The 25,823-nt window shown below is 49.9% G+C and overlaps 1 protein-coding gene across 7 annotated transcripts in view; it reads left to right on the forward strand.

Moving 5' to 3' along the window:
• The first annotated feature begins 9,078 nt into the window (after positions 1 to 9,078).
• TBC1D22A (TBC1 domain family member 22A) overlaps positions 9,079 to 25,823 on the forward strand; it is a 419,760-nt gene continuing 403,015 nt past the window's right edge. Inside the window, exon 1 of one of the 7 annotated variants that reach the window (XM_003812372.6) lies at positions 9,079 to 9,318. In XM_003812372.6, coding sequence (XP_003812420.3) covers positions 9,257 to 9,318 — 62 coding nt within the window. In that variant the 5' untranslated portion in view covers positions 9,079 to 9,256. Of the gene's footprint in view, positions 9,319 to 14,066; positions 14,617 to 14,649; positions 16,011 to 25,823 lie in introns of those variants that run through there. The other 6 variants (XM_055106057.2, XM_014343350.6, XM_063603161.1 and 3 more) reach the window with 6 other exon arrangements.

Below are 25,823 nucleotides of genomic sequence, written 5' to 3' on the forward strand. Positions count from 1 at the left end.
CCTGAATTTTATTTTTGTTTGGATCACTAAGCATCAGTACTATAAACAGCAGTTCGCCCTGGCTGGGTTCTGTCATGTGCCCAGGTTCATGCCCGATTGCATTGAGCCCTCTGCCAGCAGGTGAGGAAACAGGCTCAGCTGAGAAGGCTGCCCAGATTTGCACAGCAGGATTGAAATCCATGTCTGTCTGGTTCCAAAGTCAGGGGTTCATCTACCTTACCACTCGGCCTGACCCGCAGGCTCTTAGGATTGGGGAAACCGAGGCCCAGAGAAACGAGGTGTTTGCAGTGTCTCAAAATAAGAGACCACTCCCCCCAGTCTCTCTTTCCATCCAGTGCCACACTGTGCCAGGCAGGCCATGCCACCAGAACCCAGGAGTGTCCCCTCCCCACCAAAGTGGCCTTCTGCAACTGCAGGGGGCTCAGCTTGGAACCAGGATGCCAAACCATGCACAATCCCAGCAGAAGTGTGGCGCCAGCACCTTGCCTGCCTTCTCCCCTCACCCTCAGGATGTCCATGCCTGGGATGCCACATGGGCAGGCCCTTTAGTGCCAGCCTCCCCACGCCATGCACCTCTGGGTCTATGTCCACTCAAAAGTGCCATTCAGGCTGGGGCCGCAACACACTTTCCATCCTGGCCGCCAGGCTCTGATGTCATAAGGGCACAGAGTTCCCAGGTCTGTGTCCCCAGTTCCTAGCAGTCAGATATCTGGCCCAGTCAGATATCTGGGAGATGCCTGCTCTCCGGGCCACTTTCTCTTCTGGTGTTAAGTGACAGACCAGCTCCTTCCTTCACTCTAGCAGCTGCGGGAAGTCCAGGGATGACACAGCACCATGGGGCCATAGGGCTTTCCGGTTGCCACTCCAGGCCAGGCTTCACGTCACTTACAGACTCACTCCCTACTCTGCGTTGTCATATTTGCTCAGAGATTTTGATTTACAAACTGCCTTCCAGTCCATTGTCTCAGGGGATTCCCATCATGACTCTGGGAAACACACAGGGCAGGTGTCCTCATCTCCATTTTACAGGTGGGAAAACGGGGGCTGGCCGTGTTTACAGCAGAGTGTAATCAGTCACAGGAGACATGAGGCCAGGATGCAGCTTGCAGACGGCCAGTCTGGGCTCCCTCTGATGTCTGCTGTCCTCTCTCTATCCTGCCTGAGTCACTTTGGGTTGGACTGGCCATGAGTCACGGCCGACTGTGGCTCCTGCACGTTTGCCAAGGGGGTGGGGACCCACGTGCTGCAAAGGACCATGGGAGGAAATGCCACAGCTGGTTGTGTTTCCGATTAGCAGTGGGACTGTGGCCAGGGCCCAGCAAGGTGAACCGGACAGTGAGTGGGCTGTGGGGTCAGCAGCTGGACTCCAAACCCTGTTCCCTTCACTCTAGCTGGGGGACTTTGCCTCTTGAAGCCCCTACTTTCTCATCTTTAAAATACAAATCATGATACCCACTGTGTGCGCCATCCCCTCCCCACCCCCACTGCCACCCCCTCCCTCCCCACCACTGGGCATCTGGTGAGGGGGGATGAGGAGGATGCTGAGGATGCTGGAATTTGCTGAGCTTGAGAGGTGGAGAGGGTTGCAGATGCACACGGGAAAGGGACTGAGAGGCCTGCAGGTGAGGTCTGGGCAGGAGGTCTGCAGGAGCATGGCAGAGGATCGAAGGTGATGGAAGGGGCTGAGGGTGGCTGTGAAGGGTGCGATGCATCTCCAGGGTGCATTTAGGAGGCTTGTTTGCACGAGCCGTGGCATAATGGCCCTCCTCTGTCTACCCTGAAAGCCTCCGAAAATCAGTCTTATTCTTCAAAGCATTTGGATTTGCATTTGTTGTTTTTCCTGGATGTGAAAATAATTGATCAATTTTTTGGGGGTGGGGGTGTCTTTTTAATTTTTTTTTTCTTTTTTTGCATCTAAGAAAGCATTTGGGCGGCTCGTGCCTGTAATCCCAATGCTGGCCGGGCATGGTGGCGCGTGCCTGCAATCCCAGCTACTTGGGAGGCTGAGGCAGGAGAATCACTTGAACCTGAGAGGCAGAGGTTGCAGTGAGCTGAGATCATGCCACTGCACTCCAGCCTGGGCGACAGAGTAAGACTCTGTCTCAAAAAAATAAAATAAAATAAAATAAAATAAAAAATCCTAAAGCTCCAACATAATCCTTGACTCCACATCCTGGATCCTGGTGCAAGGTGTGGCGTCCCAAGGCCTTGGGCAGTCCTGCTCCTGTGGCTGCTCTATGGGTTGGGGTAGAGTGCCTGCAGCTTCTCCAGGTGTAGGTACAGCTGCTGGTGGCGCTACCATTCTCGGGTCTGGAGGGTGCAGTCCCCTTCCCACGGCTCCACTAGGCAGTGGAGTTCACTACTGTGAACTCTGTGTGGGCCTCCAACCCCACATTTCCCCTCCATACTGCCCTGGTAGAGGTTCTCTGTGGGGGCTCTGCCCCTGGTGGAGGTTCTCTGTGGGGGCTCTGCCCCTGAAGCAGGCTTCTGCCTGGGCACTCAGGCTTTCTCATACATCCTCTGAAATCTAGGTGGAAGCTGCCACCTTTATTCTTGCATTCTGTGTGCCCACAGGTTTAACACCACATGGAAGCCACCAAGGCTTATGGCTTGTATCCTCCAGAGTGGTGGCCCAAGCTATACCTGGGGCCTTTGAGCTACAGGCGGAGCTGGAGCAGCTGGTATGTGGGGAGCAGTGTCCATAGGCTGAAGAGTGTCCTGGGCCTGGCCCCTGAAACCATTCTTTCCTCCTAGGCCTCTGGGCCTGTCATGGGAGGGGCTGTCTCCAAGATCTCCCAAATGCTTTTGAGGCCTTTGTTCCATTGTCTTGGATATTAGCACTTGGCTCCCTTTTAGTCATGCTAATCTCTCTAGCTAATGGTTGCTCCCCAGCCTGCTTGGATTCTTTCCCTGCCACATGGCCAGACTGCAAATTTTCCAAAATTTCATGCTCTGCTTCCCTTTTAAATACGAGCTCCAACTTTCCTTTGCTCCAATATATGATCATTGGCTGTGACAAGCAGGCAGGCCACCTCTTGAATGCTTTGCTACTTAGAAATTTCTTCTGCCAGTTACCCTAGGTCATTACTCTTAAGGTGTCTTTACAGCAATGCCCTGCTTCTTGGTACCAGTTTTCTGTGTTAGGCTACTTTTGCGGTGTTTATAAAGGAATACCTGAGGATGGGTAATTTATAAAGAAAACAGGTTGAATTGGCTTATGGTTGTGCAGGATGTACAGGAAGTGTCGTGTTGGTCTCTGCTAGGTTTCTGGTGAGGCCTCAGGGAGATTTTACTCATGGTGGAAGGTGAAGCGGGAACAGGCATGTCACATGTTGAGAGCAGGAGCTAGAGAGCTGTATTTCTTTTGAAAACATATTCTTTGATTTATTTATAGTTTAAGATAAGCTTGAAAAATATATACTTGGTTTAAACAATCATACTCATTTCCTATTGTGGTTTTCTACTTCCTTATTTGTAAGATTCCCATATATTAACCCTTTGTCAGACATAGCACATATATTTTGTCCAATTAAAAAATTTTTTTTGACAAACAAGTAAACATTTTAAGTTGTCAAATCCACCAGTTTCTCTCAACATGGCCTTTGGTGTTGTAGTGGATATTGGGATTGTTCCTGGATATTGGGATTCTAACCCTCCCTTGTAGGGCAGCAGCCACAAAATTTGGAAGGATTGACTCTCGTTGCCAGCTACAACGGAGCATCTGCCAGGTGACAGGTCCCCAAATGACACTGGATGACCCAGCTCTTCCCCCTCTTGCTTATAATTTTTGGGCAGAATATACAGAGGTTGCAACATCCTGAGATAAGGTGGAACTGTCCCGAACAGCTCAGGCTTTGTGCTCATCTCCCCTAGATCAGGATGTCCTGCAATGCTGTAGCCCAGTGGACCCAGTTGCATTTGGGGTAGAGAACCCAGAGTAGAGTGTGCTTTTCACGCCCCTCAGCTGTGGTGTGAAGTGGGGGGACCTGCAGACAACACTCTAGTGCCCTGGGTAGCTTTCCTGATTGCTGGTGGACTGGCTCGCCATGGATCCTAGGCTTGGGTTGATGTTTGGGGCCTTTCTGTGAATAATAAAGTTGCTTTGTCTGATGTGTTGTGCAGGTGTTCTGTTTTACCAGACTAGACATTAAGAATGCAGTGGGTAGGCCAGGCGCGGTGGCTCACGCCTGTAATCCCGGCACTTTGGGAGGCTGAGGTGGGTGGATCACGAGGTCAGGAGATCAAGACCATCCTGGCTAACATGGTGAAAACCTGTCTCTACTAAAAATACAAAAAATTAGCCGGGCGTGGTGGCGGGCGCCTGTAGTCCCAGCTACTTGGGAGGCCGAGGTAGGAGAATGGCGTGAACCTTGGAGGTGGTGCTTGCAGTGAGCCAAGATTGCCCCACTGCACTCCAGCCTGGGTGACAGAGTGAGACGCCGTCTCAAAAAAAAAAGAATACAGAGGGTGGAGGTATGACAGCTGTAGCAGCTAGGTCAGCTTTGAGCCCCTGCCAGAGTCAAGAACCCTTGCAGAACTCTGGCTGCTGGGTTTGTGCAAAGCCTCCTGGCAGTCTTAGGAAACTCAGCAGAAATTGGTGAGGTGTTTAAGTGTGCTCTCCTGGAATTGGTAAGCAATGTATAGTGCTCCCTTCCCGGGGACTGATACTAGTTCACAGTATTTCTGCTCTCTAGCATCCGGACTAGAGGTAAGCACATGATCCCAGGGGCCCAACAGAGGCATCCTGTGACCTCAAGGGGAAGTTGTCCTTGGCAAAGACTTAAGAGACTGACAGAAGGAGACAGGCCCCTTGGGTCATTGTTGAGCTGCTGTATCAGCCCTTCTCCAAACCTTCTGAGCTACTTCTGGGCTTTTTCATTAACCAACTAATTCCCTTTGTAGTATAAGCTAATTTGAGCTGAACTTTGTCATTCTTGCAACCAACAGCACCCTAACTCATCCTGACTTAGTGTCAGGAAATGGCACGTTGCTAGTCCCTGTAATATAAAAATGGCTGAAAGGAGTTGGGGAAGAGGGCAGTGAAGACGACACCTCCCTCTCACGGTGTGAAACTGGGGACCTTTGCTATATGCCATCTATTACTGTGGTAGGCTGAATAATGAACCCCTGAAGATATACCAGGACTTAATCCTGGGACCTGCAAATGTTACCTTAAATGGCCAAAGGGAGTTTGCAGGTGTGATTGAGCTAAGGGCCAGGTGATGGGGAGATCAGCCTGGACCAGATTATCCAGTGGGCCTGGTGCGAGGTCAGAGCGATCCAGGAGGAATCGGAAGGAGAGAAGATGATGTGATGATGGCAGTGGAGATTAGAGTGATCTGCTTTCCAGACAGAGGAAGGAGTGTCGGCCAAGGAATGTTAAGCGGCCTCTAGAAGCTGAAAAAGGTAAGAAACTGACTCTCCCCTAGAACCTCCAGAAGGGGGCAGCCTTGCTGACACTTTGAGTTTAGTGCAGTGAAGTGCAAGACTTTGGACTTCTGACCTCCAGGATTGTAGGAGGGGAAATGTGTATTGTTTTCAGCCGCTAAGTCTGCAGCATTCCGCCAACAGCAGCCTTAGGAAACCAATACAGATAGAACAGTCAGCTTTTTACTTTGGGGCACAGGCTCGGTGCCTATGGACGGTACAGCACCAGGAGGAGGCAGAACCCACCAAGTGGGAGTGTGGCAGCTCACTCAGTAAGGTCCTGTGAGAGATATTCTAAGCCCGGAGCAGGCCATCTGAAAGCAAAGAAAGCAGAAAACACTTCCCGAGGAACCCAACTGGCATTGCAAATCCAGCCATCCTGAAATACTATCGCAATTATTATTATTATTATTATTTTTTGAGGCAGGGTCTCACTGTTGTCTAGGCTGGAGTGCAGTTGTGTGATCCTAGCTCACTGCTGCCTTGAACTTCTGGGCTCAAGTGATCCTCCTGCCTCAGTCTCCTAAGTAGCTAGGACTAAGAGTGTTTACCACCATGACTGGCTAAAAAAAAAAAAAAAAAAGTTTCACAGAGATGGGGTCTCCCTACGTTGCCCAGGCTAGTGTTGATCTCCTGGTCTCAAGTGATCCTCTCGCCTCAGCCTCCCAAAGTACTGGTATTATAGGTGTGAGCCACTGTGCTTGGCTTGCTGCACTTTTGTTTGCCTTACCATGTAGTTCAATGTAGCTCAGTGCCAATGTAGCTCAGTGCATAGCACAGTTCAAACTCAATAACTATATTTTAATGTATTATGAAACATTTTATACATGTAAAAACTCATAAAGAATATAACCAACACCTGAATATAGCCCATCTGCCTTAAGAAACAAAGCATAATAGCACAATTGATCCGCTATGAATGAATTCCTTCCTGTTCACAGTCCCCACCCGTACCTACAGGCAACCACCCTCCTGAATTTATCTTTAACCATTCTGTTTTTTTTTTTTTTTTGAGATAGGGTTTGGCACTATTGCCAAGGCTGGAGTGCAGTGACATGATCATAGCTTGCTGCAGCCTCAAACTCCTGGGCTCAAGGGATCCTCCTGCCTCAGCCTCCTAAAGTGCTGCGATTACAGGCATGAGCCACCATACCTGGTCGCATTCTCATCCTTTAAAAGAAAATAGTACTAAATGGTATCATACCATGTGAATTCATATTCAACTTTTTCTCATTCAACACTGTGGAGTCAGGTGCAGTAGTGCTTGCATCTGTACTCAGCTACTCAGGAGGCTGAGGTGGATCACTTGAGCCCAAGATTTTGTGGCCAGCCTGGGGAACATAGTAAGCCCCATTTCAAAAACAATCCCACAGTTTGCAAAATTCATTTATGTTGATGTATGCACCTAATGTATTCATTTTTACTAACTTATGGTATTCTACTGCATAACTGTGTAGATTATCGATTCTGCCATAGATGGCATTTTGGTTGCTTCTCCCCCAGACCCCAACTACCACTAGAAGCAACGTTGCACTGAACATTCTTGTCTTTGCACGCATAGGCAAAGTACTCTAGAGCACATACCAAGAGTGGAATTGCTAAGTTATAGAGTATCTTTGCTAGAAATTGCTAAGTGGCCATCCAAAGTTAGTGAATGAGTGTACACTCCTACTGGCAGTGCAAGAGAGTTCTGCTCTGCTCACAAATCCACATCCTTATTAAGTTTGGTGAAGACAGATTTTTAAGTTTTTGCCGATCTGTTAAGTGTAACATGGTATGTCCTTAGTTTTAATTTGCATTGCTGCTCAATACTTGTTGCAAAAATGAATAAAAAATGTTCCACTCATTACCTCTGGGATTTGAGGATCTGTCCCAATTCCTAGGTCCCATATCTAGACTCCAACATCTGTATTACTTTTGGCTTTCAAAACTGGCCTTCTACTCAGACTTTCTTTTTCCATCTTCACGTTTCTGTTGTGATCCTAGTAATCCTTTGCTTAGCTGGTTTTGAAGCCTTCAAGTCAATCTCAGCCTCACTCCTTCGCCTGAAAACAGTAGCTAGCAAAGTATACGGTAAGCTATAAAAAGCACCCGGATCTAAGGTGTAACCAGTCACTAAGGGCTGCCAGTTTTTCCTCTGTCAATTGTTTCAGTTCTTCCTTCCTTTCCCCTTCCATCAGGTTAATCCTGCTGTCACCTCGCTCACTGGTTCTTGCAATAAGCCAGACTGAGCTGGATAGAACCGCCATGGTCCTCAGTGTTGTCTGTAGGGGACCTCATTGTCTGAGGCTGTCAGGGCTCTGTCAGGAGGAGACCCCTGGTGCCTTCTGAGCCCTACTAGGAGAGGATTCTAGGAGAGTAGGACGCCTTGCACATAGTAAGTACTAAGTCAATGTTACTTACCAGTAAATGAAGAGGCATGGGAAATTGTTATTATTTTTGAGACGGAGTTTCGCTCTGTCGCCCAGCCTGGAGTGCAGTGGCACGATCTCGGCTCACTGCAAGCTCTGCCTCACGGGTTCACGCTATTCTCCTGCCTCAGCCTCCAGGGAAATTCTTAATCAGAAAATATGTCTTCAATTTTTGTTTTAAAAGAGAACTGGCAGGAGCTCCAAATACACTAAAGCTCCAGTCTGAAATGACAGTCCCTGAGCATTCAATCTTTGGTCTAAGAAGCACAGAAATGTAATGCAAACCAGACACGGTTTTTTTAAGTGATTTTCTGCACACACACACACACACACACACACACACACAAAGTAAAAAGATCTAGTCATAACGTGTGCACCTGCAGTTCCAGCTACTGGGGAGGGTGAGGCAGGAGGATCACTAGAGGGCAGGAGTTCGAGACTAGCCTGGGCAACATAGCAAGACACCCACCCCCAGTCCCCCCCGGAAAAAAAGAATAAAAAAGGTAAAAATAATTTTAAAAAGAGTAAAAGGAATGTAAAAATAATTTTAATGCATTTTATTTAATCCAATACATTAAAAATGTTACCTAACATGCAAACAGTATACAAATTATTTTATACGACGTCTTTGGAATCCTGTATTTTACACGTAAAGCGCATCTCACTCCGGACTAGCCAGGTTTCAAGCACGTGATAGCCGCACAAGGCTGGAACCCAGGCCTGGGGAATTAATTCTTGTCCTCGGTGCTCAAACCATTCTTTCCTTCAAGCCTGGCCTAATCCCCAGTCTCTCTCATCTCTTCGAATACGCTCCGCGGTTATGCCCCTCACCTCACTGCACTGCAAATATTTCGTCCACTGAGTATTTGCTGATCCTCACTCAGTGCCGGGTGACCCAGCTTGACCAGCACCCGCAGCCGCCCTGCCACTGTTGGGCCGGGTATGGTGTGTCTGGCTTCCCTCTGTTCTGGGCCGGCTCCGAAACGCGCTCAAGAGAAATCGGAATCAGACACGGGGCAGTTCAGCTTTGGAAATGAGGAGCTCGAGGCTCCTAGGAGTCCGTTGCGGGCAGGTGGGCGCCGCTGTTGTGTCGGGAGAGCCAGGAGCGACAGACTCAAACTCAGAAACCCAACCACCTCTGCTCCCTCCGCGATGCGTGTAACGTGCGTTGCGCGGCGTCGCCCTTTAATAACGACGGGCGCTCGGAGTGCTGCGTCACTCGCCACCTGGGACTTAGGCGGGACTTCCGGGCGCGCGTAGGCACAACTTCCGGAAGGAGGCGGAAGAGCTTCTCGGCTCTACGCTCTGGAGTCCCGGGAGCAGTGAGGGGCCACCCGGGGCACAGGAAAGGGCCGCTGGGGGAGGGCCGGGTGCACTCGGGGTGTCTGGGCCGCGGGTCTGAGGGATGAGGAGGGGCCATGGCCAGCGACGGGGCCAGGAAGCAATTCTGGAAGCGCAGCAACAGCAAGCTCCCGGGCAGGTGGGTGTGCCGGGGAGGGCCAGGTCGGGGTCAGGGGTCAGAGGTCAGGTGGCCGCGTTGGCCTCCTGGGCTGCGGGTGGAGTCGGGGGTCTGGAGAGGGCAACTTGGACTCTGAGGAGACTGCTGGATGGTGTGACGGACGTTGGGGGGCTCGGAGGTCGGAGCGTGGGGTCTGGGGGTGACAGTGGCTGCACGTAGGATCGAGGCTTGCAAGGACGAGGAGGAGCTATTGGCGTTTTTCCTGACACTGGCAGGCTTCTTTCCGAGAAACTCCTGGGCTCCCTGGGGAGGCTGGAAGGAACTGATTCGGGTCATGCTGTGAAGTTTGGTGGAGTCCGGAAGCTGGCCGGGCTGAGGCCCCGTCTGCTGGGTGGATCAGTTTCTGCAGAGGGTGTGGTGTTTTTGACCCACTTGATTTGCCTGTGGTCTCTTGAGGGCTGCGGCTCTTGCTTGAGCATAGAAGAGGACTAGAGTTTCCCTGTGAGTTTCCATGTTTCTGCTTGCTGGTCTCAAAACCACCTCCTGTATTGTGTTAGCAGGAAGTTTTTTTTTTTTTTTTTTTTTTTTTTTTCGGCTGGAATGATCTGGGTACACCCTAGATGCTATTACAGCTCCAGAGCTCCAGAGTCCTTGTCTGATTGCTGTGGCGCTGAGCTCTGCCAGGGCCCTAGGGAATGAGACATTACGTGGAGGGTACCTAGGATAAAATCAGCCACTGGTGAAAACAGATCAGAGATAAGCAAACGTCAAGATTTCAGAACATAGTTCTGTTCCAAAGCTGAAGTCTGGAATGCTGAAAATTATGAATTGTGTTACGAAGATAAGTCTGAGTAGAATCATTCATAAACACAGTAAAATGGTTTGTACTCCTGTTTCATAATAAATATTATTGTTTGAGTGTTTGAATGATAAACTTTGGAATTTACTGCATCCAGTTAGAAAAGTTTACTTTTGGCCGGGTGTGGCGGCTCATGCCTGTAATCCCAGCACTTTGGGAGGTCGAGGTGGACAGATCACCTGAGGTCAGGAGTTTGAGACCAGCCTGACCAACATGGAGAAACCTAGTCTCTACTAAAAATACAAAATTAGCTGGGCATGGTGGCACATGCCTGTAATCCTGGCTACTTGGGAGGCTGAGGCAGGAGAATCACTTGAACCTGGGAGGTGGAGGTTGCAGTGAGCCGAGATGGTTCCATTGCACTCCATCCTGGGCAATAAGAGCGAAACTCTGTCTCAAAAAAAAAAAGGAAAGTTTACTTTTACGAGTGATCTGGGGGTTAGCAGAGTGAGTTACTGACAGCTCAGACAGTGGCTTTGAGAATGAAGGGAGTCATCAAAGGTGGCAGGAGACCCTATTGGACTCCACAGGACCGTGCTTGATTCGAGAACAGTAAGAGCTTTCAACAAAACCAGTGTCAGGGTCCAAGGTGAGTGAAGATTCTGGAATGGTGGTGGATAGGAGGTCCTGGTAGTGACAGGAACAAATGCTGTAGAACATAGAGTCCAGGGAAGAGGAGCCACATGACAGTGTAACTTTTATGTGTTACTTTTAGGTCTTAAGGTTTTGGTTCCTCATCAGTCTAAACTCTAATTCTTAATCAGCTTAGATGTAAGAATAACAGAGCTGCTGTGTGGAGTTACAGCAGTGACTCAACCTTTGGATTGAAGGCTGTGACTCTTGGTAATTTGTCCTTATACTGAGTTGAATTTATGTCCATCTGGAACCCATGGATGTGACATTTGGAAATAGGGTTTTTGCACAAGTAATCAAGGTAAAATGAGGTCATACTGGATGAGGGTGGGCCTTAGTTCGTCAACTAGTATTTTTATAAAAAGAGGGAAATTTGAATACAGAGAGAGACACACAGGGAAATGGCCCTGTGGAGACAGAAACAGAGATTGGAATAGTACATTTACAAGCCAAGGAAAGCCAGGGGTTGCTGGCAGCCACCAGAAGCTAGAAGAGGCAAGGAAGGATGCTCACCTAGAGACTTGACAGAGAGCATGGCCCTGCAGATGACCACTTGATTTTGGGTTTTTGGCGTTTAAAACTGAGAGAGAATAAGTGTCTGTTGTGTTAAGCCATTCAGTTGGTGGTAATTTGTTATGGCAGCCACAGGAGACTAATACAGGCTCCAGCTTTCTTCTGTGTGAACCTGAAATACCGAACACCAGCTTTCCTTTTCCTCTGACTTTGATGCTATTCTGTGTCTTAGGCACTTTTGAGAGCAGCTTCTGTATTACCTTTGTGAAGTTGGAGTCTTGGAGAGTTCGAGGCTGTCACTGAAGAGGGCAGAAGAAGAAGGAGAGGTTGGGTGCACCAGGAAGGCCTGTGAAGCCTCTGTGTCTCCCATCCGTCTTGTGGCTCAAGCCTCTGGCAGTGCTGCTCTTTCAGGTGGCAGGCTGGAACTCTTCCCTGAAGGAGGAGTCACAGAGGGGTGCCCGTTTTCCTATCAGTAGTGGTGATTGGTCACTAGCTGCATATTTATTTAGTCCACACCTATGCAAGCACAGTGCTAGTGGAGATCCTAGCCAGGTTCCTGTGGCTTTGGCAGCTCTTTCAATTGTTTCCCATGATTGTTTTCTTTCTTTTTTTGTTTTTGTTTTTTTTGAGATGGAGTCTCACTGTGTTGCCCAGGCTGGAGTGCAGTGGTGTGATCTTGGCTCACTGCAACCTCTGCCTCCCAGGTTCAAGTGATTCTCCTGTCTCAGCCTCCCAAGTAGCTGGGATTACAGGCGCCCACCACCACGCCTATCTGTTTTTTTGTATTTTTAGTAGAGATGGGGTTTCGCCATGTCGGCCAGGCTAGTCTCGAACTCCTGACCTCAGGTGATCCATCCACCTCAGCCTCCCAAAGTGCTGGGATTACAGGCGTGAGCCTCCATGCCTGGCCTTGTTTTCCTCCTTTTTTTTTTTTTTTCTGAGACAAGAGTCTCTCTCTGTAGTCCAGGCTGGAGTGCAGTGGCATGATCTCAGCTCACTGCTACCTCCACCTCCTGGGTCCCGGTTGAAGCAGTTCTCCTGCCTCAGCCTCCTGAGTAGGTGGGATTATAGGCACTGGCCACCACGCCCAGCTAATTTGTGTGTGTGTGTGTGTGTGTGTGTGTGTATGTGTATGTATGTATATATTTTTTTTGAGACGGAGTCTCACTCTGTTGTCCAGGCTGGAGTGCAGTGGTGCGATCTCGGCTCACTGCAAGCTCCGCCTCCCGGGTTCACGCCATTTTCCTGCCTCAGCCTCCCGAGTAGCTGGGACTACAGGTGCCTGCCACCACACCTGGCTAATTTTTTATATTTTTGGTAGAGACGGGGTTTCACCGTGCTAGCCAGGATGGTCTCGATCTCCTGACCTTGTGATCCTCCTGCCTCGGTCTCCCAACGTGCTGGGATTACAGGCGTCAGCCACTGTGCCCGGCAATTTTTATATTTTTAGTAGAGATGGGGTTTCACCATGTTGGCCAGGCTGGTCTTGAACTCCTGATCTTGTGATCCACCAGCTTCGGCCTCCCAAAGTTCTGGGATTACAGGCGTGAGCCACCACACCCAGCCTTGTTTTCCTCTTTGTTTTTGAGTGCAGCCCTCATCTCAAGGAAACTCAGGAGGAAGACTACACCCACTGTACAATACAAGACTAGTAAGGGATCTTTCAGATAGTTCAACTCTTTTTTATTTTTGAGATGGAGTCTTGCTCTATCGCCCAGACTGGAGTGCAGTGGTGTGATCTAGACTCACTGCAATCACTGCCTCCCGGGTTCAAGTGATTTTCCTGCCTCTGCTGCCAAAGTAACTGGGATTACAGGCGCCCACCACTATGCCCAGCTAATTTTTTTGTATTTTTAGTAGAGATGTGGTTTCACCATGTTGGTGTGGATGGTCTCGATCTCTTGACCTCATGATCCGCCCGCCTTGGCCTCCCCAAGTGCTGAGATTCCAGGCATGAGCCACCGTGCGCGGCCCACACCTCCTGTTTTTATGCAGCCTGAACTAAAGTCCCCCTTTTTTGCATCAAACTCAGTGTTGTTGGTGCCTCTGACTTCCTGTTCTCCCTGGTATGTGCTTGCTTTCACTAGTGAGATCCACAGGTTTAGGAAAAGTATCTTTGTCATTCTTGCATTGTCAGTACCGATACATGGTGTTTATTCCGAACTATCTCCTCGATTAGCCTGGAGAGTGAGTGGTTTGGCCAGGGTTATAACTGCAGGAGAGGTGGTCTTGCTGGTAGACCCTCGGTTTATGCACACCCTGGTCCTTAGGTTGCATATTTGGCTGATGCTTTCCTAGAAACTTTGTTTCTGGATGAGCCAGGATGTGTGGTGTAGTAGATAGACCCTCCTAGTCAGAGGACTAGGAGTTGGTGGTCCAGATTTTAACTTTCTTTTTCCGGTAGTGGTCTTCACCAAGTTACCTCTGGGGCCATCAGTGTCTGTATGTGTAGCACAAAGCGGTTGAGTTTGGTTTAAGTAGCTATGGCAAATGGGGAGATATCTTTGGCTTGGCACGATTCTCTTTGAGGAGAAAAGAATGGGCTTCTTGGACCAGTTTTGAGAATTTGATGATTTGCTGATCCAGCAAATATGTATTCAACCCATAGTATGTGTTAGGAACAGCCCCAGGTGCTGGAGATAATATTAGTGAACAAAATAGACCTAGATCTCTGCTCTCCCAGAGCTTACAGTGCAGCAGGAGAGCCGGGTATAAATAACATAGCTCAGTTAAATGGAGTTAACTGTTGGAAGGTGACAGCTGCTATCAAAACAATGCTGGGAAAGAGGACTAGGTGGCTTAGTGGCAGGTGTGGTGGTGAGAAGGAGCCCTTCGCTGAGGTGACATTTGAGGAAAGATTTGCACGAGGTGAGGGAACAGGCCAACCAGGAGGCTGGGGAAGAGCGGTCTGGGCAGAGGAGTGAGCAGGTGCAGAGGACTCCCAGACCGATGCTGGCGTGCTTGAGGAGACGAGCTGGGGCCAGGGTGGGTCTGGCCGAGAGAAGGGGAGAGTCGTGGGGTGCGTCATGAAGGGTGGTGGGGTAGGGCCTCATGACCACAGTGAAGACATGGACTGTTCTTTGATTCTGGCTGAATGGGGAACCTTTGGAGGGCTTTGAGCAGAGGAGTGGCATGGTCTGCATTAGGTTTAATGGGATATCTTTGGCTGCTGTACTGAAGACAGATTGGAGGCTTTGGGAGTCGGGGCAAGGGCAGAAGCAGGGAGACCAGGAGGCCAGGGTGCCGCAGCATCCAGTGGTCACTGGTGGTGGCGGCTTGCACCTGAGTGGAAGCTGTGGTGGTGGCAAGAAATGGTAAGTGATAAGAATCCAAAGGTTTGGCCGGGCGCAGTGGCTCACGCCCATAATCCCAGCACTTTGGGAGGCCGAGGTGGGTGGATCACTTGGGGTCAGGAGTTTGAGACCAGCCTGGCCAACATGGTGAAACCCCGTCTCTACTAAAAATGCAAAAGTTAGCCAGGCATGGTGGCTGGCGCCTGTAATCCCAGCTGCTCGGGAGGCTGAGGCAGGAGAATCGCTTGAACACAGGAGGCAGAGGTTGCAGTGAGCCAAGATCGCGCCACCGCACCGCAGCCTGGGCAACAGAGCGAGACTCTGTCTCAAAAAAAAAAAAAAATAGAATCTGAAGGTTCAGTCTCTGACTGTCTGGGCTGGTTCTTTCCTGGGCCGCTGACTCTCTTGGCTCCTGAAGGGCTGTTGCTTTCCGCAGTTGCAGTTGGAATTCTCGCCACACTTCACTTTAAAAATGCCAAGACAAAATCACAGCACACTGGGCTTGAGAACACAGGCAGTCTTTCAGTGTGGGTCTGATGTTTGCTATTTTAGCTCAGCTCCGCCTGGCAGGGTGTGGTCTGCTGACAGAGGGTATGCAGGCAGCTGGGGTATGTGGAGTGTGACGTTTGGAAGTGGCATGGTGGTGGCTGGGCGCTCTGGCTCATGCCTGTCATCTCAGCACTTTGGGGGGCCCAGGCGGGTGGATCACCTGAGGTCAGCAGTTTGAGACCAGCCTGACCAACATGGTGAAACCCCGTCTCTACTAAAAATACAAAAAATAGCTGGACATTGTGGCGGGCACCTATAATCCCAGCTACTCAGGAGGCTGAAGCAGGAGAATCATTTGAATCTGGGAGGTGGAGGTTGCAGTGAGCTGAGATCGCGTCACTGCACTCTAGCCTGGGCGACGGCGACACTGTCTCAAAAAAAAAAAAAAAGAAAGTGTTATGGTAGCAAGAAAGGCCCAAATTGAGCATGGCAAGGATGTGAGTGCTGGGATAAAGCTGGAGCAGAAGAGGGTTCTTAGTGATGTGGCTCTGACAGCCTTCAGCTTACATTGCCAGAGCCACAAGATGTCTGTGAGCAAATCAGACAGTCGGCTGAATAGGCCACAGTCCGTCCTCAGCCGAAGGAGAGGCACTGTTGGGGATGATGAATTCATTTGGAAAACGTTTACGAGCTCCTCTCCTGTGCCAGGTGCTGTGGTGCGTGCTGAGCAAGCCATGTGGCTCTTCGCGGCTGGATGCCTGCCCCGTGAACACATGCGCACAGACTGCAGTGCTGGGCAGGTGGCAGTCCCGGGACCCTGGCAGAGTAGCAAGGCCCTCACTGGGTGGAATGCTCATGTCCTCCTTACACAGGTCCCGCTTCCGACGAGACCTGGCTGTACAGCAGGAACCGATCTGGCTGCTGAGGTCAGGGGAGGGTGTATCGGAGCGGGGAGCGCTTGACTGGGGAGGAGGGGCATGGAGGGTGGGGAGGAGGGGCATGGAGGGTGGTGAGCAGGCACCGGAGCTGCTTCCAAGGCCATGGTGAAGATCTGAGCTGTGGTCCTAAGAGCCATGAGAGAGTGTTGAAGGGTTTTAAACAGGGAGGGGTGTGATACTGTGACACTGTTCGTCATCCTTGAAGAGAGGGCGAGAGAGGAAACTGGTGGGCTTCTGAGGAGGCCGAGGCCAGATGCTGTGGGGTTGGAGAGGAGTGGGCATGTTCAGGGTACACATGGCACACTCAGGATTCACTGATGGGCGGGGTGCTGGGGGTCGAGGTGATCTCCAGGGTGCTGGCCTGAGGGGATGGGAGTGTGGTAGGCAGAATACTGGCCCCCTAAAAGTGTCCTCATCCTCATCCCTGACCCCTGTGAATATGTTCTGTTACATGGCAGAGGGGAATTAAGGTCGCTAATCAGCTGACCTGAAATGGGGGAATTGTCCTGTTACCTGGTGGGCCCAGTGTAACCTCACGAGCTTTTGGACGTGGTCAGAGACATGGTGTGGGATGGACTCCACCCACAGCGGCTGGCTTTGCAGATGGAGGAGGCAGCCACCAGGAATGTGGCGCGGCTTCTAGAAGCTGCGAAAGGCCTTCTGCGGATGGCTAACAGGAGAGCAAGTCCTTGCTCCTGCATCTGCCAGGAGCTGAATTCTGCTGCCAACCGGAGTGAGCAGGAAAGGGGTTCTCCCTTCGAGCCTCCCGGAAGGGGCACAGCTGGCTGACGCCTGGACTTCAGTGTGATGAGACCCATGCCGGATTTCTGACCTTCAGAACTTCGAGATAGTGAATGCATGTTTTAAGCTGTGGTAATTTGTTACAGCAGCTGTGAAGAGTTGGGGACTGTGCCGAGGGATGTCTGACAGGGAATGGCAGGTGGCCCAGCACCTCCCTCAGCAGAGTCCTGCACTTGGATGTGGGCAGGAGTACCTTGGTCAGCGGCCTTGGGGGTGGTCACTGGGTAACCTCCACAAAGTGTGTTTAAACCCAGGGGACTGAAGTCAGCTCGGAGGGTTCTTCCTATGTCCTATGTCCTGCTCAGGCCTAGGAACCAAATAGAGCCCTGCCTCTTTCCTCAGAATGTTGGCTGCTGCTTCTGGCCGCCTTGCTTTCTTGTGTTTTTTGTAAATCTGTATTGCCTTTTGCTTATGTTTTGAAGAGATTGTTTATTGGGTAAGAACCCTCAGTCCTGTTTTCCATGCAGAGGGAAGCCCCGGAGTCTTGTTCCGGCAGTGATTGTGTGTTCCCCGCCAGTTGGGTTTCTCTTCTTGTTTGTGAGTGGAGATGACCTTCCTGTGACGGGGGCCGCGGAAGAGCTGGTGGGTGAGATTTTGCTGTAGGTGCAGTTCCTTTTCTTGTTCCTTTCAGCGGTTACTTTCCATGTTATTAAATGTCTTACTTTGTCCAGAAACACTTTGAAAAATAAATTGAATGTGAATCATATTTCCTTTCTCTTACATATTCGTCTGATAGAGTAAATCTGGACTCTGGGTTAATTTTAAATGAAGACAAAAATGATTGATCCCTGACAATTTTGGATTATTTATTTATTTGTTTCTTAAGTAACAAGAGCAGGAGGAAGTACCCCATCGCCTCCAAGTGTTTTTGAGGAACCATGGGATTCCTCATGGAATTAAGGAGAACAAGTCTTCGGAGACCACTTGTCTGTTTTTCTTTCTCTTTTTCTTTTTAATTTTTTATTTCTATAGATTACTGGGGAACAGGTGGTGTTTGGTTACATGAGTAAGTTCCTTAGTGGTGATTTGTGAGATTTGGGTGCACCCGAGCAGTATACACTGAACCCAGTCTTTTATCCCTCACCCTCTTCCCATCCTTTTCCTCTGAGTCCCTGAAGTCCATTGTGTCATTCTTATGACTTTGCATCCTCATGGCTTAGGTCCTACTTACTATTTTTTTTTTTTTTGAGATGGAGTCTTGCTCTGTTGCCCAGGCTGGAGTGGAGTGGCGCGATCTCAGCTCATTGCAACCTCTGTCTCCCGGGTTCAGGCGATTCTCCTGTCTCAGCCTCCCGAGTGGCTGGGATTATAGGCACATGCCACCATGCCCGCCTAATTTTTGTATTTTTAGTAGAGATGGGGTTTCACCATGTTGGCCAGGCTGGTCTTGAACTCCTGACCTCAAGTGATCCACCCGCCTCGGCCTCCCAGAGTGCTGAGATTACAGGCGTGAACCACCATGCCTAGCCGTTAGCTCCCACTTATGAGTGAGAACAGGTAATGTTTGGTTTTCCATTCCTGGGTTACTTTACCCAGAATTGTTGTCTCCAATCTCATCCAGGTCTCTGCGAATGCCAGTAATTCATTCCTTTTTATGGCTAAGTAGTATTCCATCGTATATATACATATATACACACATATACATATATATGTATACACACATATACATATATATGTATACACACATATACATATATATGTATACACACATATACATATATATGTATACACACATATACATATATATGTATACACACATATACATATATATGTATACACACATATACATATATATGTATACACACATATACATATATATGTATACACACATATACATATATATGTATACACACATATACATATATATGTATACACACATATACATATATATGTATACACACATATACATATATATGTATACACACATATACATATATATGTATACACACATATACATATATATGTATACACACATATACATATATATGTATACACACATATACATATATATGTATACACACATATACATATATATGTATACACACATATACATATATATGTATACACACATATACATATATATGTATACACACATATACATATATATGTATACACACATATACATATATATGTATACACACATATACATATATATGTATACACACATATACATATATATGTATACACACATATACATATATATGTATACACACATATACATATATATGTATACACAAACACACATGCACCGCACCTTTTTTTTTTTTTTTTTTTTTGAGATGGGAGTCTCACTCTATCACCAGGCTGGAGTGCAGTGGTGTGATCTTGGCTCACTGCAACCTCTGTCTCCTGGGTTCAAGCGATTCTCCTGCTTCAGCCTCCTGAGTAGCTGGGATTACAGGTGCTCACCACCATGCCCAGCTAATTTTTGTATTTTTACCATGTTGGCCAGGATGATCTCCATCTCCTGACCTCCTGATCCTCCCGCCTTGGCCTCCCAAAGTGCAGGGATTGCAGGCATGAGCCACTGCATGTGGCCACACCACACTTCCTTTATCCACTTGTTGATGGATGGGCATTTGCATTGAAAAGAAGTCATCTCTGTTTTTCTTTCCCTGAATGGCCACAGTGTAGCATGGCCTGCCTGCGGCCAGGACAAGGGCAGTGCTCACTTGCAGGGGCCTGTCCTGGCTCTGTGGCCTGAGAGTGACACCTGCCCCTCCTTTCCTTCTCTGGCAGGCTCAGCGTCTCTGCCTCTCCTCAGCTCAGCCCTTCACCCCCTGAACACAGGCCGTGGAGATCTGCATCGTGCAGTGCTTCTAGGTGCAGTGGGGAGCCCAGGAACAGGAGCCCGTGTCCTGTCACAGGGTGGGGAATGTCACCGTGCTTGGCCCTGGGAGCACAAGATGACCCACCTCGTAGTTCTTTTTCCTGAGGAGTCGGGGAGCGTGTCTGTGTGCGGAGCAGGCTCAGAGCAGGTGTTCCCTGCAGCACTCAGAACTGAGGTGGCTGGGGCCTTGGTGTCACACCTCACGCTAGGGATTGTCTGTGGAGTGCTTCCCTTGGGCTAGGCACTTATTTTTATTTTTTTTGGAGATGGAGTCTCGCTCTGTTACCCAGGCTGGAATACAATGGTGCCATCTCAGCTCACTGTAACCTCTGCCTCCCGGGTTCAAGCAGTTCTCCTGCCTCAGCCTCCCCAGTAGCTGGGGCTACAGGCTCATGCCGCCACACCCAGCTCATTTTTGTGTGTGTGTGTTTTAGTAGAGATGGGGTTTCACCGTGTTGGCCAGGCTGGTCCCGAACTCCTGACCTCAGGTGATCCGCCCACCTTGGCCTCCCAAAGTGCTGGGATTACAGGTGTGAGCCACTGCACCCGGCGGGCTAGGCACTGTACATGCAACCACCCGTGTAGTCCTCATAGCAGCTGGGGGTGGTACCGTGTGGTCCCTATTTTACAAATGAGGAAACTCAGAAGCTGAGCTACGTGCTCAAAGCCACACAGCTTATAAGTGGCAAAGCTGGGGTTTGAACTTTAGAAGTCTGTGCCCTTACCCATCACAGCCTCATCCTTATCTCCTCCATTCCCTAGGGGACTTAACAGGTGTTGAAATTATTACAGAGAAAGCTGACTCACTCACCAGGAATCTGATCCTGCTGTGGGCTGGCTTGGGTGGAGGTGTTCCTCCCGCCCCCGCACCCATCCTCCTGTTTGAACTCAGGCTGCTGCCTGCTGGGCCTGCCTGCCCTTGGAGCCCTGCTGAGCTCAGCCTGAGGCCTGGCTCCTCCAGGCTGGGGGAAAACCACGCTCGCTGTGCTCGGCAGCGGGGATTCTTCTGGAGTGAGGTGAGCAGCTTGTTCTAGGTCCCCCCTGGTGTTCTCTTTGCAGACAAGAGGCAGAGGTATCAGGAGGCCCAGAGGGAACAGGGCTGCCTGGGCTCTTCCCATTTCTGGGCCCCGTGCTGTGGGGAACTTTCATTTTGAGTATCCCCAGACTTTTTGTTCCCCCTTTCTGAAATGTTTCCTCTTTTCTGGTGATAAACATGGAAATTCCACCCCGAGTGCTGCGGTTCATGAAGGGGCACGTAGGCCCTGTGAGTCCAGTTGCTTAGAATACCTGTGGGTTTCCTTATTGAGTAGGAAGTAGAGGCTGAGAACGTCTGTGTTGTTACTGATGGCAGCCCCCCGGGGCAGGGCCAGGCATTGCTGGGCGCGCTCTCCTCCCTGAGTCTGCCTTCCCGGAACGGCCTGCAGTGGGGAAGGTGGGCCTCTGCTGAAGGCCCCGAGCTCCTAGGGGAATGGGTTCACCTTCAGGCCCATCCAAGGCAGAGCCCTTTCCGGCTTCGGGGCCCCTGATATTTCTGGGCCCCCGACTGCATCCGCTCTGTTCCCACGGGTCCCTCCTGGGTGTTCTTGCTCATGCTTGGGTTCATTTGAGCGCTGCCTCGCCCTCCGCCATCCTCTTCCTTCTCATGTGCGCTGTGTGCACTGGAGCCCGGCCGATGCTGATAGAATTTTTAAGTGTGCCGTGCAGCTTTCTGCACCTGGGCCTCTACTCCTTGCTGTGCTGGTTTGAAATGGGCCTTCTTTTATCAAACATTTTTACTAAACTAAAAAATAAAATAGGCTTGCTGGCTCTAAGGCTTTCACCTAGATGAGGCGAGTGATGTTTATTGCAGTCGTCTGGATGAGCTCCTGATCCTTGGCTGAAAGCCATCAGTGGCTCGGGATGTGTGGAGAGGACAGGGCAGAGGACCCGGTCTTGGAAAGGGGGTGGGTCCCTTGGTGTCACTGTGGCTCTCTTAGGGGTGGCAGCTCCTCTGCGAGGGCTTGGTGCACCCGCCGCCCTTGGTTTCACGTGAATGTGTTTGTGGCGGGGAGGCCAGCGAGTTGCCTGGGACTCCCTACATTATGCTGTTGGGGTCGGGAGTCAAGAGGAGATCTGGCCTTGCTTCTTTCCGAATACGGAAGGGATCGGGGAGGAAGAAAGGTTCAGAGACAGTCATAGTTTTATAGAATCTATGACTATTTTCCTGCTCACGTCTGGGGCCTTGGGAGTTGCTTTTTCGGGGTGGAGGAAGAGCACAGAGCGCCACCTCTTCTGGTTTGAGACTGGGTCTGGCTGCTGCCGAGTTCTCAGGTTTATTGATGGTGCAGTAGGTGATTCCTGCGCGGCCACAGCTGCCTCCTGGAAGGGCTGGTAGAGGGTTGTTGGCTGTGGGCCGCATTTGTTTTCTCTTAGAATTAATCTCTATATTGAGTTAGTTTTGTGTTCCAAAACCAGTCACTAGAGCCACCGTAACAGCTTGTGCATCAGCCAGATGTGCCTGCCTCAGCAGTCATGCTTTTAAATAGCTGAGAGAAAAGGCCACCTTTACAGCAGCTCACTAGCTTTTAAGAGGGTGTCACCTAGCTGGGTTTTGTCGTGAGAGAATGTGCTGTATTCTTGGAACTTAATTCCTTCAAAGATATGGGGTGCCTTTAAAATGGGTAATCATTCACACATGCGCACAGTGAGGAAGAGAACTAAATGGAACAAGCAGTTACGGGATGCGCTCTGTTTGCACACGAGGCCCTGGGGCATGTGCAAAGGTGAGCCTGGTGTTACTCCTGCTACCGAGGGACTTCCGTTTGCTGAGGGAGACAGACCAGCCAGGAGCTTCTGCCGCAAGGATGCTGGTGCCAAGCAGGCCACGGAGGGGCCAGGAAGCCCTGTGGCAGTATGGGCAAGGAAAGGGGAGTTTTCACTGAGGACATGAGATGACATTAAAGTGGACTTTGAAGGTTACCTGGGGTGTGGGGCGTGTTCTGTAGTCAGGGGCTGGGACAAGGCCTTCTTGGCACAGGGTGGCTGGAACACAGCCTGAGTGAGGAGGAGTACAGGGTGTGTTTGGGAGCCTGGCGGGTCGCTGGCTACCTGAGAACAGAGGTGTGCGTGGAAGTAGTGGGCACAGCTGCGGCTGTGTGGTGGGATGGTGTGCGTGGAAGCAGTGGGCACAGTTGTGGCTGCGTGGTGGGGTGGTGTGGATGGAAGGAATGGGCACAGCTGCGGCTGCGTGGTGGGATGGGAGGTGAGGGTCAGTGTTCAGGATGGTGGCTGCAGGAGTTTTGGCTTGAGGCTCTTTTGTGTTTGGAGTAGGGAAGGTTTCTGAGCAGGAGTGACCTGATCAGACCTCCTGCTACTGTTTATTGACCTCTTGCTGTGTGCCAGAGGCAGAGGCTCAGGTCAAGGAACTGGCCTGAGATTGCACGGGTAGGACAAGACCAGCCAGGATGTCGGGTGAGAACCATGGCCGTGGGGAGGAGAGAGAGAGGAAGGGGACTGTCAGGAAGAGCTTGCAATTCAGTTAGTTCAGTAGATATTCAAAACGGACCCTGTGCCACACTTTGCAAAAGGTGGGAAAAAAGAGCCCTCCCGAGAGGGGATGTGTGAGCCGAGAGGGGCAGGAGGACACTGCACAGGCCTCATGGGACCTGAAGGCATACGAGTTCTTCCCCAAGGCCTGTAGGAAGACCTTGAAGGATGTTCAGCTGGGGAGTGACCCATCCTCTGATGGGCACAGGACGACAGAGCTGAGGCCAAACCCTGGGGCAGCCGGTGCAACTGTCATGTTCTTCTCAGGAGCAGGGGATGGGTCAGGGCCAGGGCTGATGGACAGAGAAGAGAGATGTGTGGGAGGTTTCCAAGGTGACCTAGAGTATGTGGAGACGTGGGTGGGTGGTGTGCTTCAGGGAGGAGACGAGGCTGACCCTCATGTTGGTGGGTGGCAGTTCTGGAGGTGGTCACAGGAGATACATGGTCAGAATGAGAGAAAATGGAGCCCTGATTTAAGTTAGTGGAACAGAGGGTTTTCGATGCCAGGACATGGGCCAGTGAGAGCCAGGGGCCACCAGAAGAGGGCTCGAGGGAGAGGTACGAGGCAGGGACGAGCACATTGTCTATTTTTGTGTGACTGGTAGAGAGTGATGTTGTCCAAGGGTGGGGACCAAAGAGTGGGTGTGAGGAGTGGCCGGTGGGGCACAGCTGATTTTTTGGGGAACCCGTTGACCTGAGGTGGTGGATTCGTGGCTGAGAGTTGGCAGTGGTTTTGCTTGGAGGCACGTGTTTGAGAACCGTTTACTCGGGTGGAGGAAGTCAGGAGAGAGCATAATTTTTCATATGAGAAGGAAGGAGGACTGAGGACTCGGCTTTGGGGAGCAGAGTTGGGAACACACAGAAGAGTCTGGGGCATGCAGAGAGGCTGGCAGGAGGCAGAGGAGGGAGCAAGAAGAAAGAGCTCAGTGTGGTGAGTCCCAAGGGGAAGCTGGGCAGGGCCAGGATTGAGTGAGAAGCAGCAAGAAGGAGAGAGGGGAAATGGGCCTCGGTGATGGCTGGCTGCCAGGGTGGCGGAGCTGCTCCGAAAGTCATGCATCACTTAGCGACGGGGACGCCTTCTGAGACATGCGTCCTTAGGTGATTTGGTCCCTGTGTGAACATCACAGAGCACATTTATACAAACCCAGGTAGAGTTAGCGCAGTGTCGCCTGCTGCACACCTAGGCTATATGGCACCGTCTGTTGCTCCGAGGCTATGCGCCTGTACAGCATGGTACTGTTCTGAATACTGCAGGCAGTTGTCACACAATGGTTGGTATTTTTGTATCTAAACATCTCTAAATATGGAGCAGGTATAGTACAAATACAGAATGAAAGATAAAATGGCATACTCGTGTAGGGCAGCTGGTGCGATTGGCGCTCACGGACCGGACAGTGCCCTTGGTGGGTCGGTGAATGAAGGGTGAGTGAATGGGAAGGTCTGGGTCCTCACTGTGCATCGTGTAGACGTCATTAGCACTCTACATTTAGGCTCTACTAGATTCATAAACACACCTTTCTTCAGTAGTAAATTAACCTTAGCTTGCTGTGACTTTTAAACTTCATAAACGTTTTGATTTTTAAAAAACTTTTTGACTCCTTTCTATTAACACATAGCTTAAAACACAAATACATTGTACAGCTGCACCAAGATATTTTTCTTTATATCCTGACTCGGTAAGCTTTTTTCTCTTTTTAAAATTTTTTATTTTTTACTTTTTCAGCTTTTTGTTAAAAACTAAGACACAGATACACACATTAGCCTAGGCCGACACAGGGTCAGGACCGTCAGTGCCACTGGCTTCCACCTCCACATCTTGCCCCAGTGGAAGATCTTCGGGGGCAATAACATGCATGGAACCATCATCTTCCGTGATAACATTGCCTTCTTCTGGAATGCCTCCTGAAGGACTAGGGACTTGCCTGAGGCTGTTTTACAGCTTTTATTGTATTTTGTTTTTTAAACAAGTAGAAGGAACATAACTCTAAAATAATGATAAAAAGTATAGTACAATAGGCCAGGCACAGTGGCTCATGCCTGTAATCCCAGCACTTTGGGAGGCCAAGGCAGGTAGATCACCTGAGGTCAGGAGTTCGAAAGCAGCCTGGCCAACATGGTGAAACCCCGTCTCTACTAAAAGTACAAAAATCAGCCGGGCGTGGTGGTGGGCACCTGTAATCCCAGATACCCAGGAGTCTGAGGCAGGAGAATCGCTTGTACCCTGGAGGCAGAGGCTGCAGTGAGTCGAGATCACACCATTGCACTCCAGCCTGAATGACAAGAGCAAAACTCTGTCTCAAATAAAAAAACAAGTATAATACAATTAGTACAATGAATACATCCATAAAGCAGTAGCATAGTTGTTCATTATGATCAAGTATTACATACAGTACATAATGTATGTGCTATACTGTTATAGGACTGGCAGTGCAGTAGATTTGCTTACATCAGCATCACCGCAAACACAGGAGTATGCTTTGTGCTGTGATGTAACTTTGGCTGTGACATCACTAGGTGACAGGAATTTTTCAACTGCATTATAGTCTTACAGGACCATGGTCTTATATGTGGTCCGTTGTTGACTAAAATGTCGTTATGTGGTGCGTGACTTTACTTCTCTCTGTTGGAGAATTTCTTTCTTTTTT

This window comes from Pan paniscus, chromosome 23, assembly GCF_029289425.2.
Source record: "Pan paniscus chromosome 23, NHGRI_mPanPan1-v2.0_pri, whole genome shotgun sequence".
Classification (NCBI taxonomy): domain Eukaryota; kingdom Metazoa; phylum Chordata; class Mammalia; order Primates; family Hominidae; genus Pan; species Pan paniscus.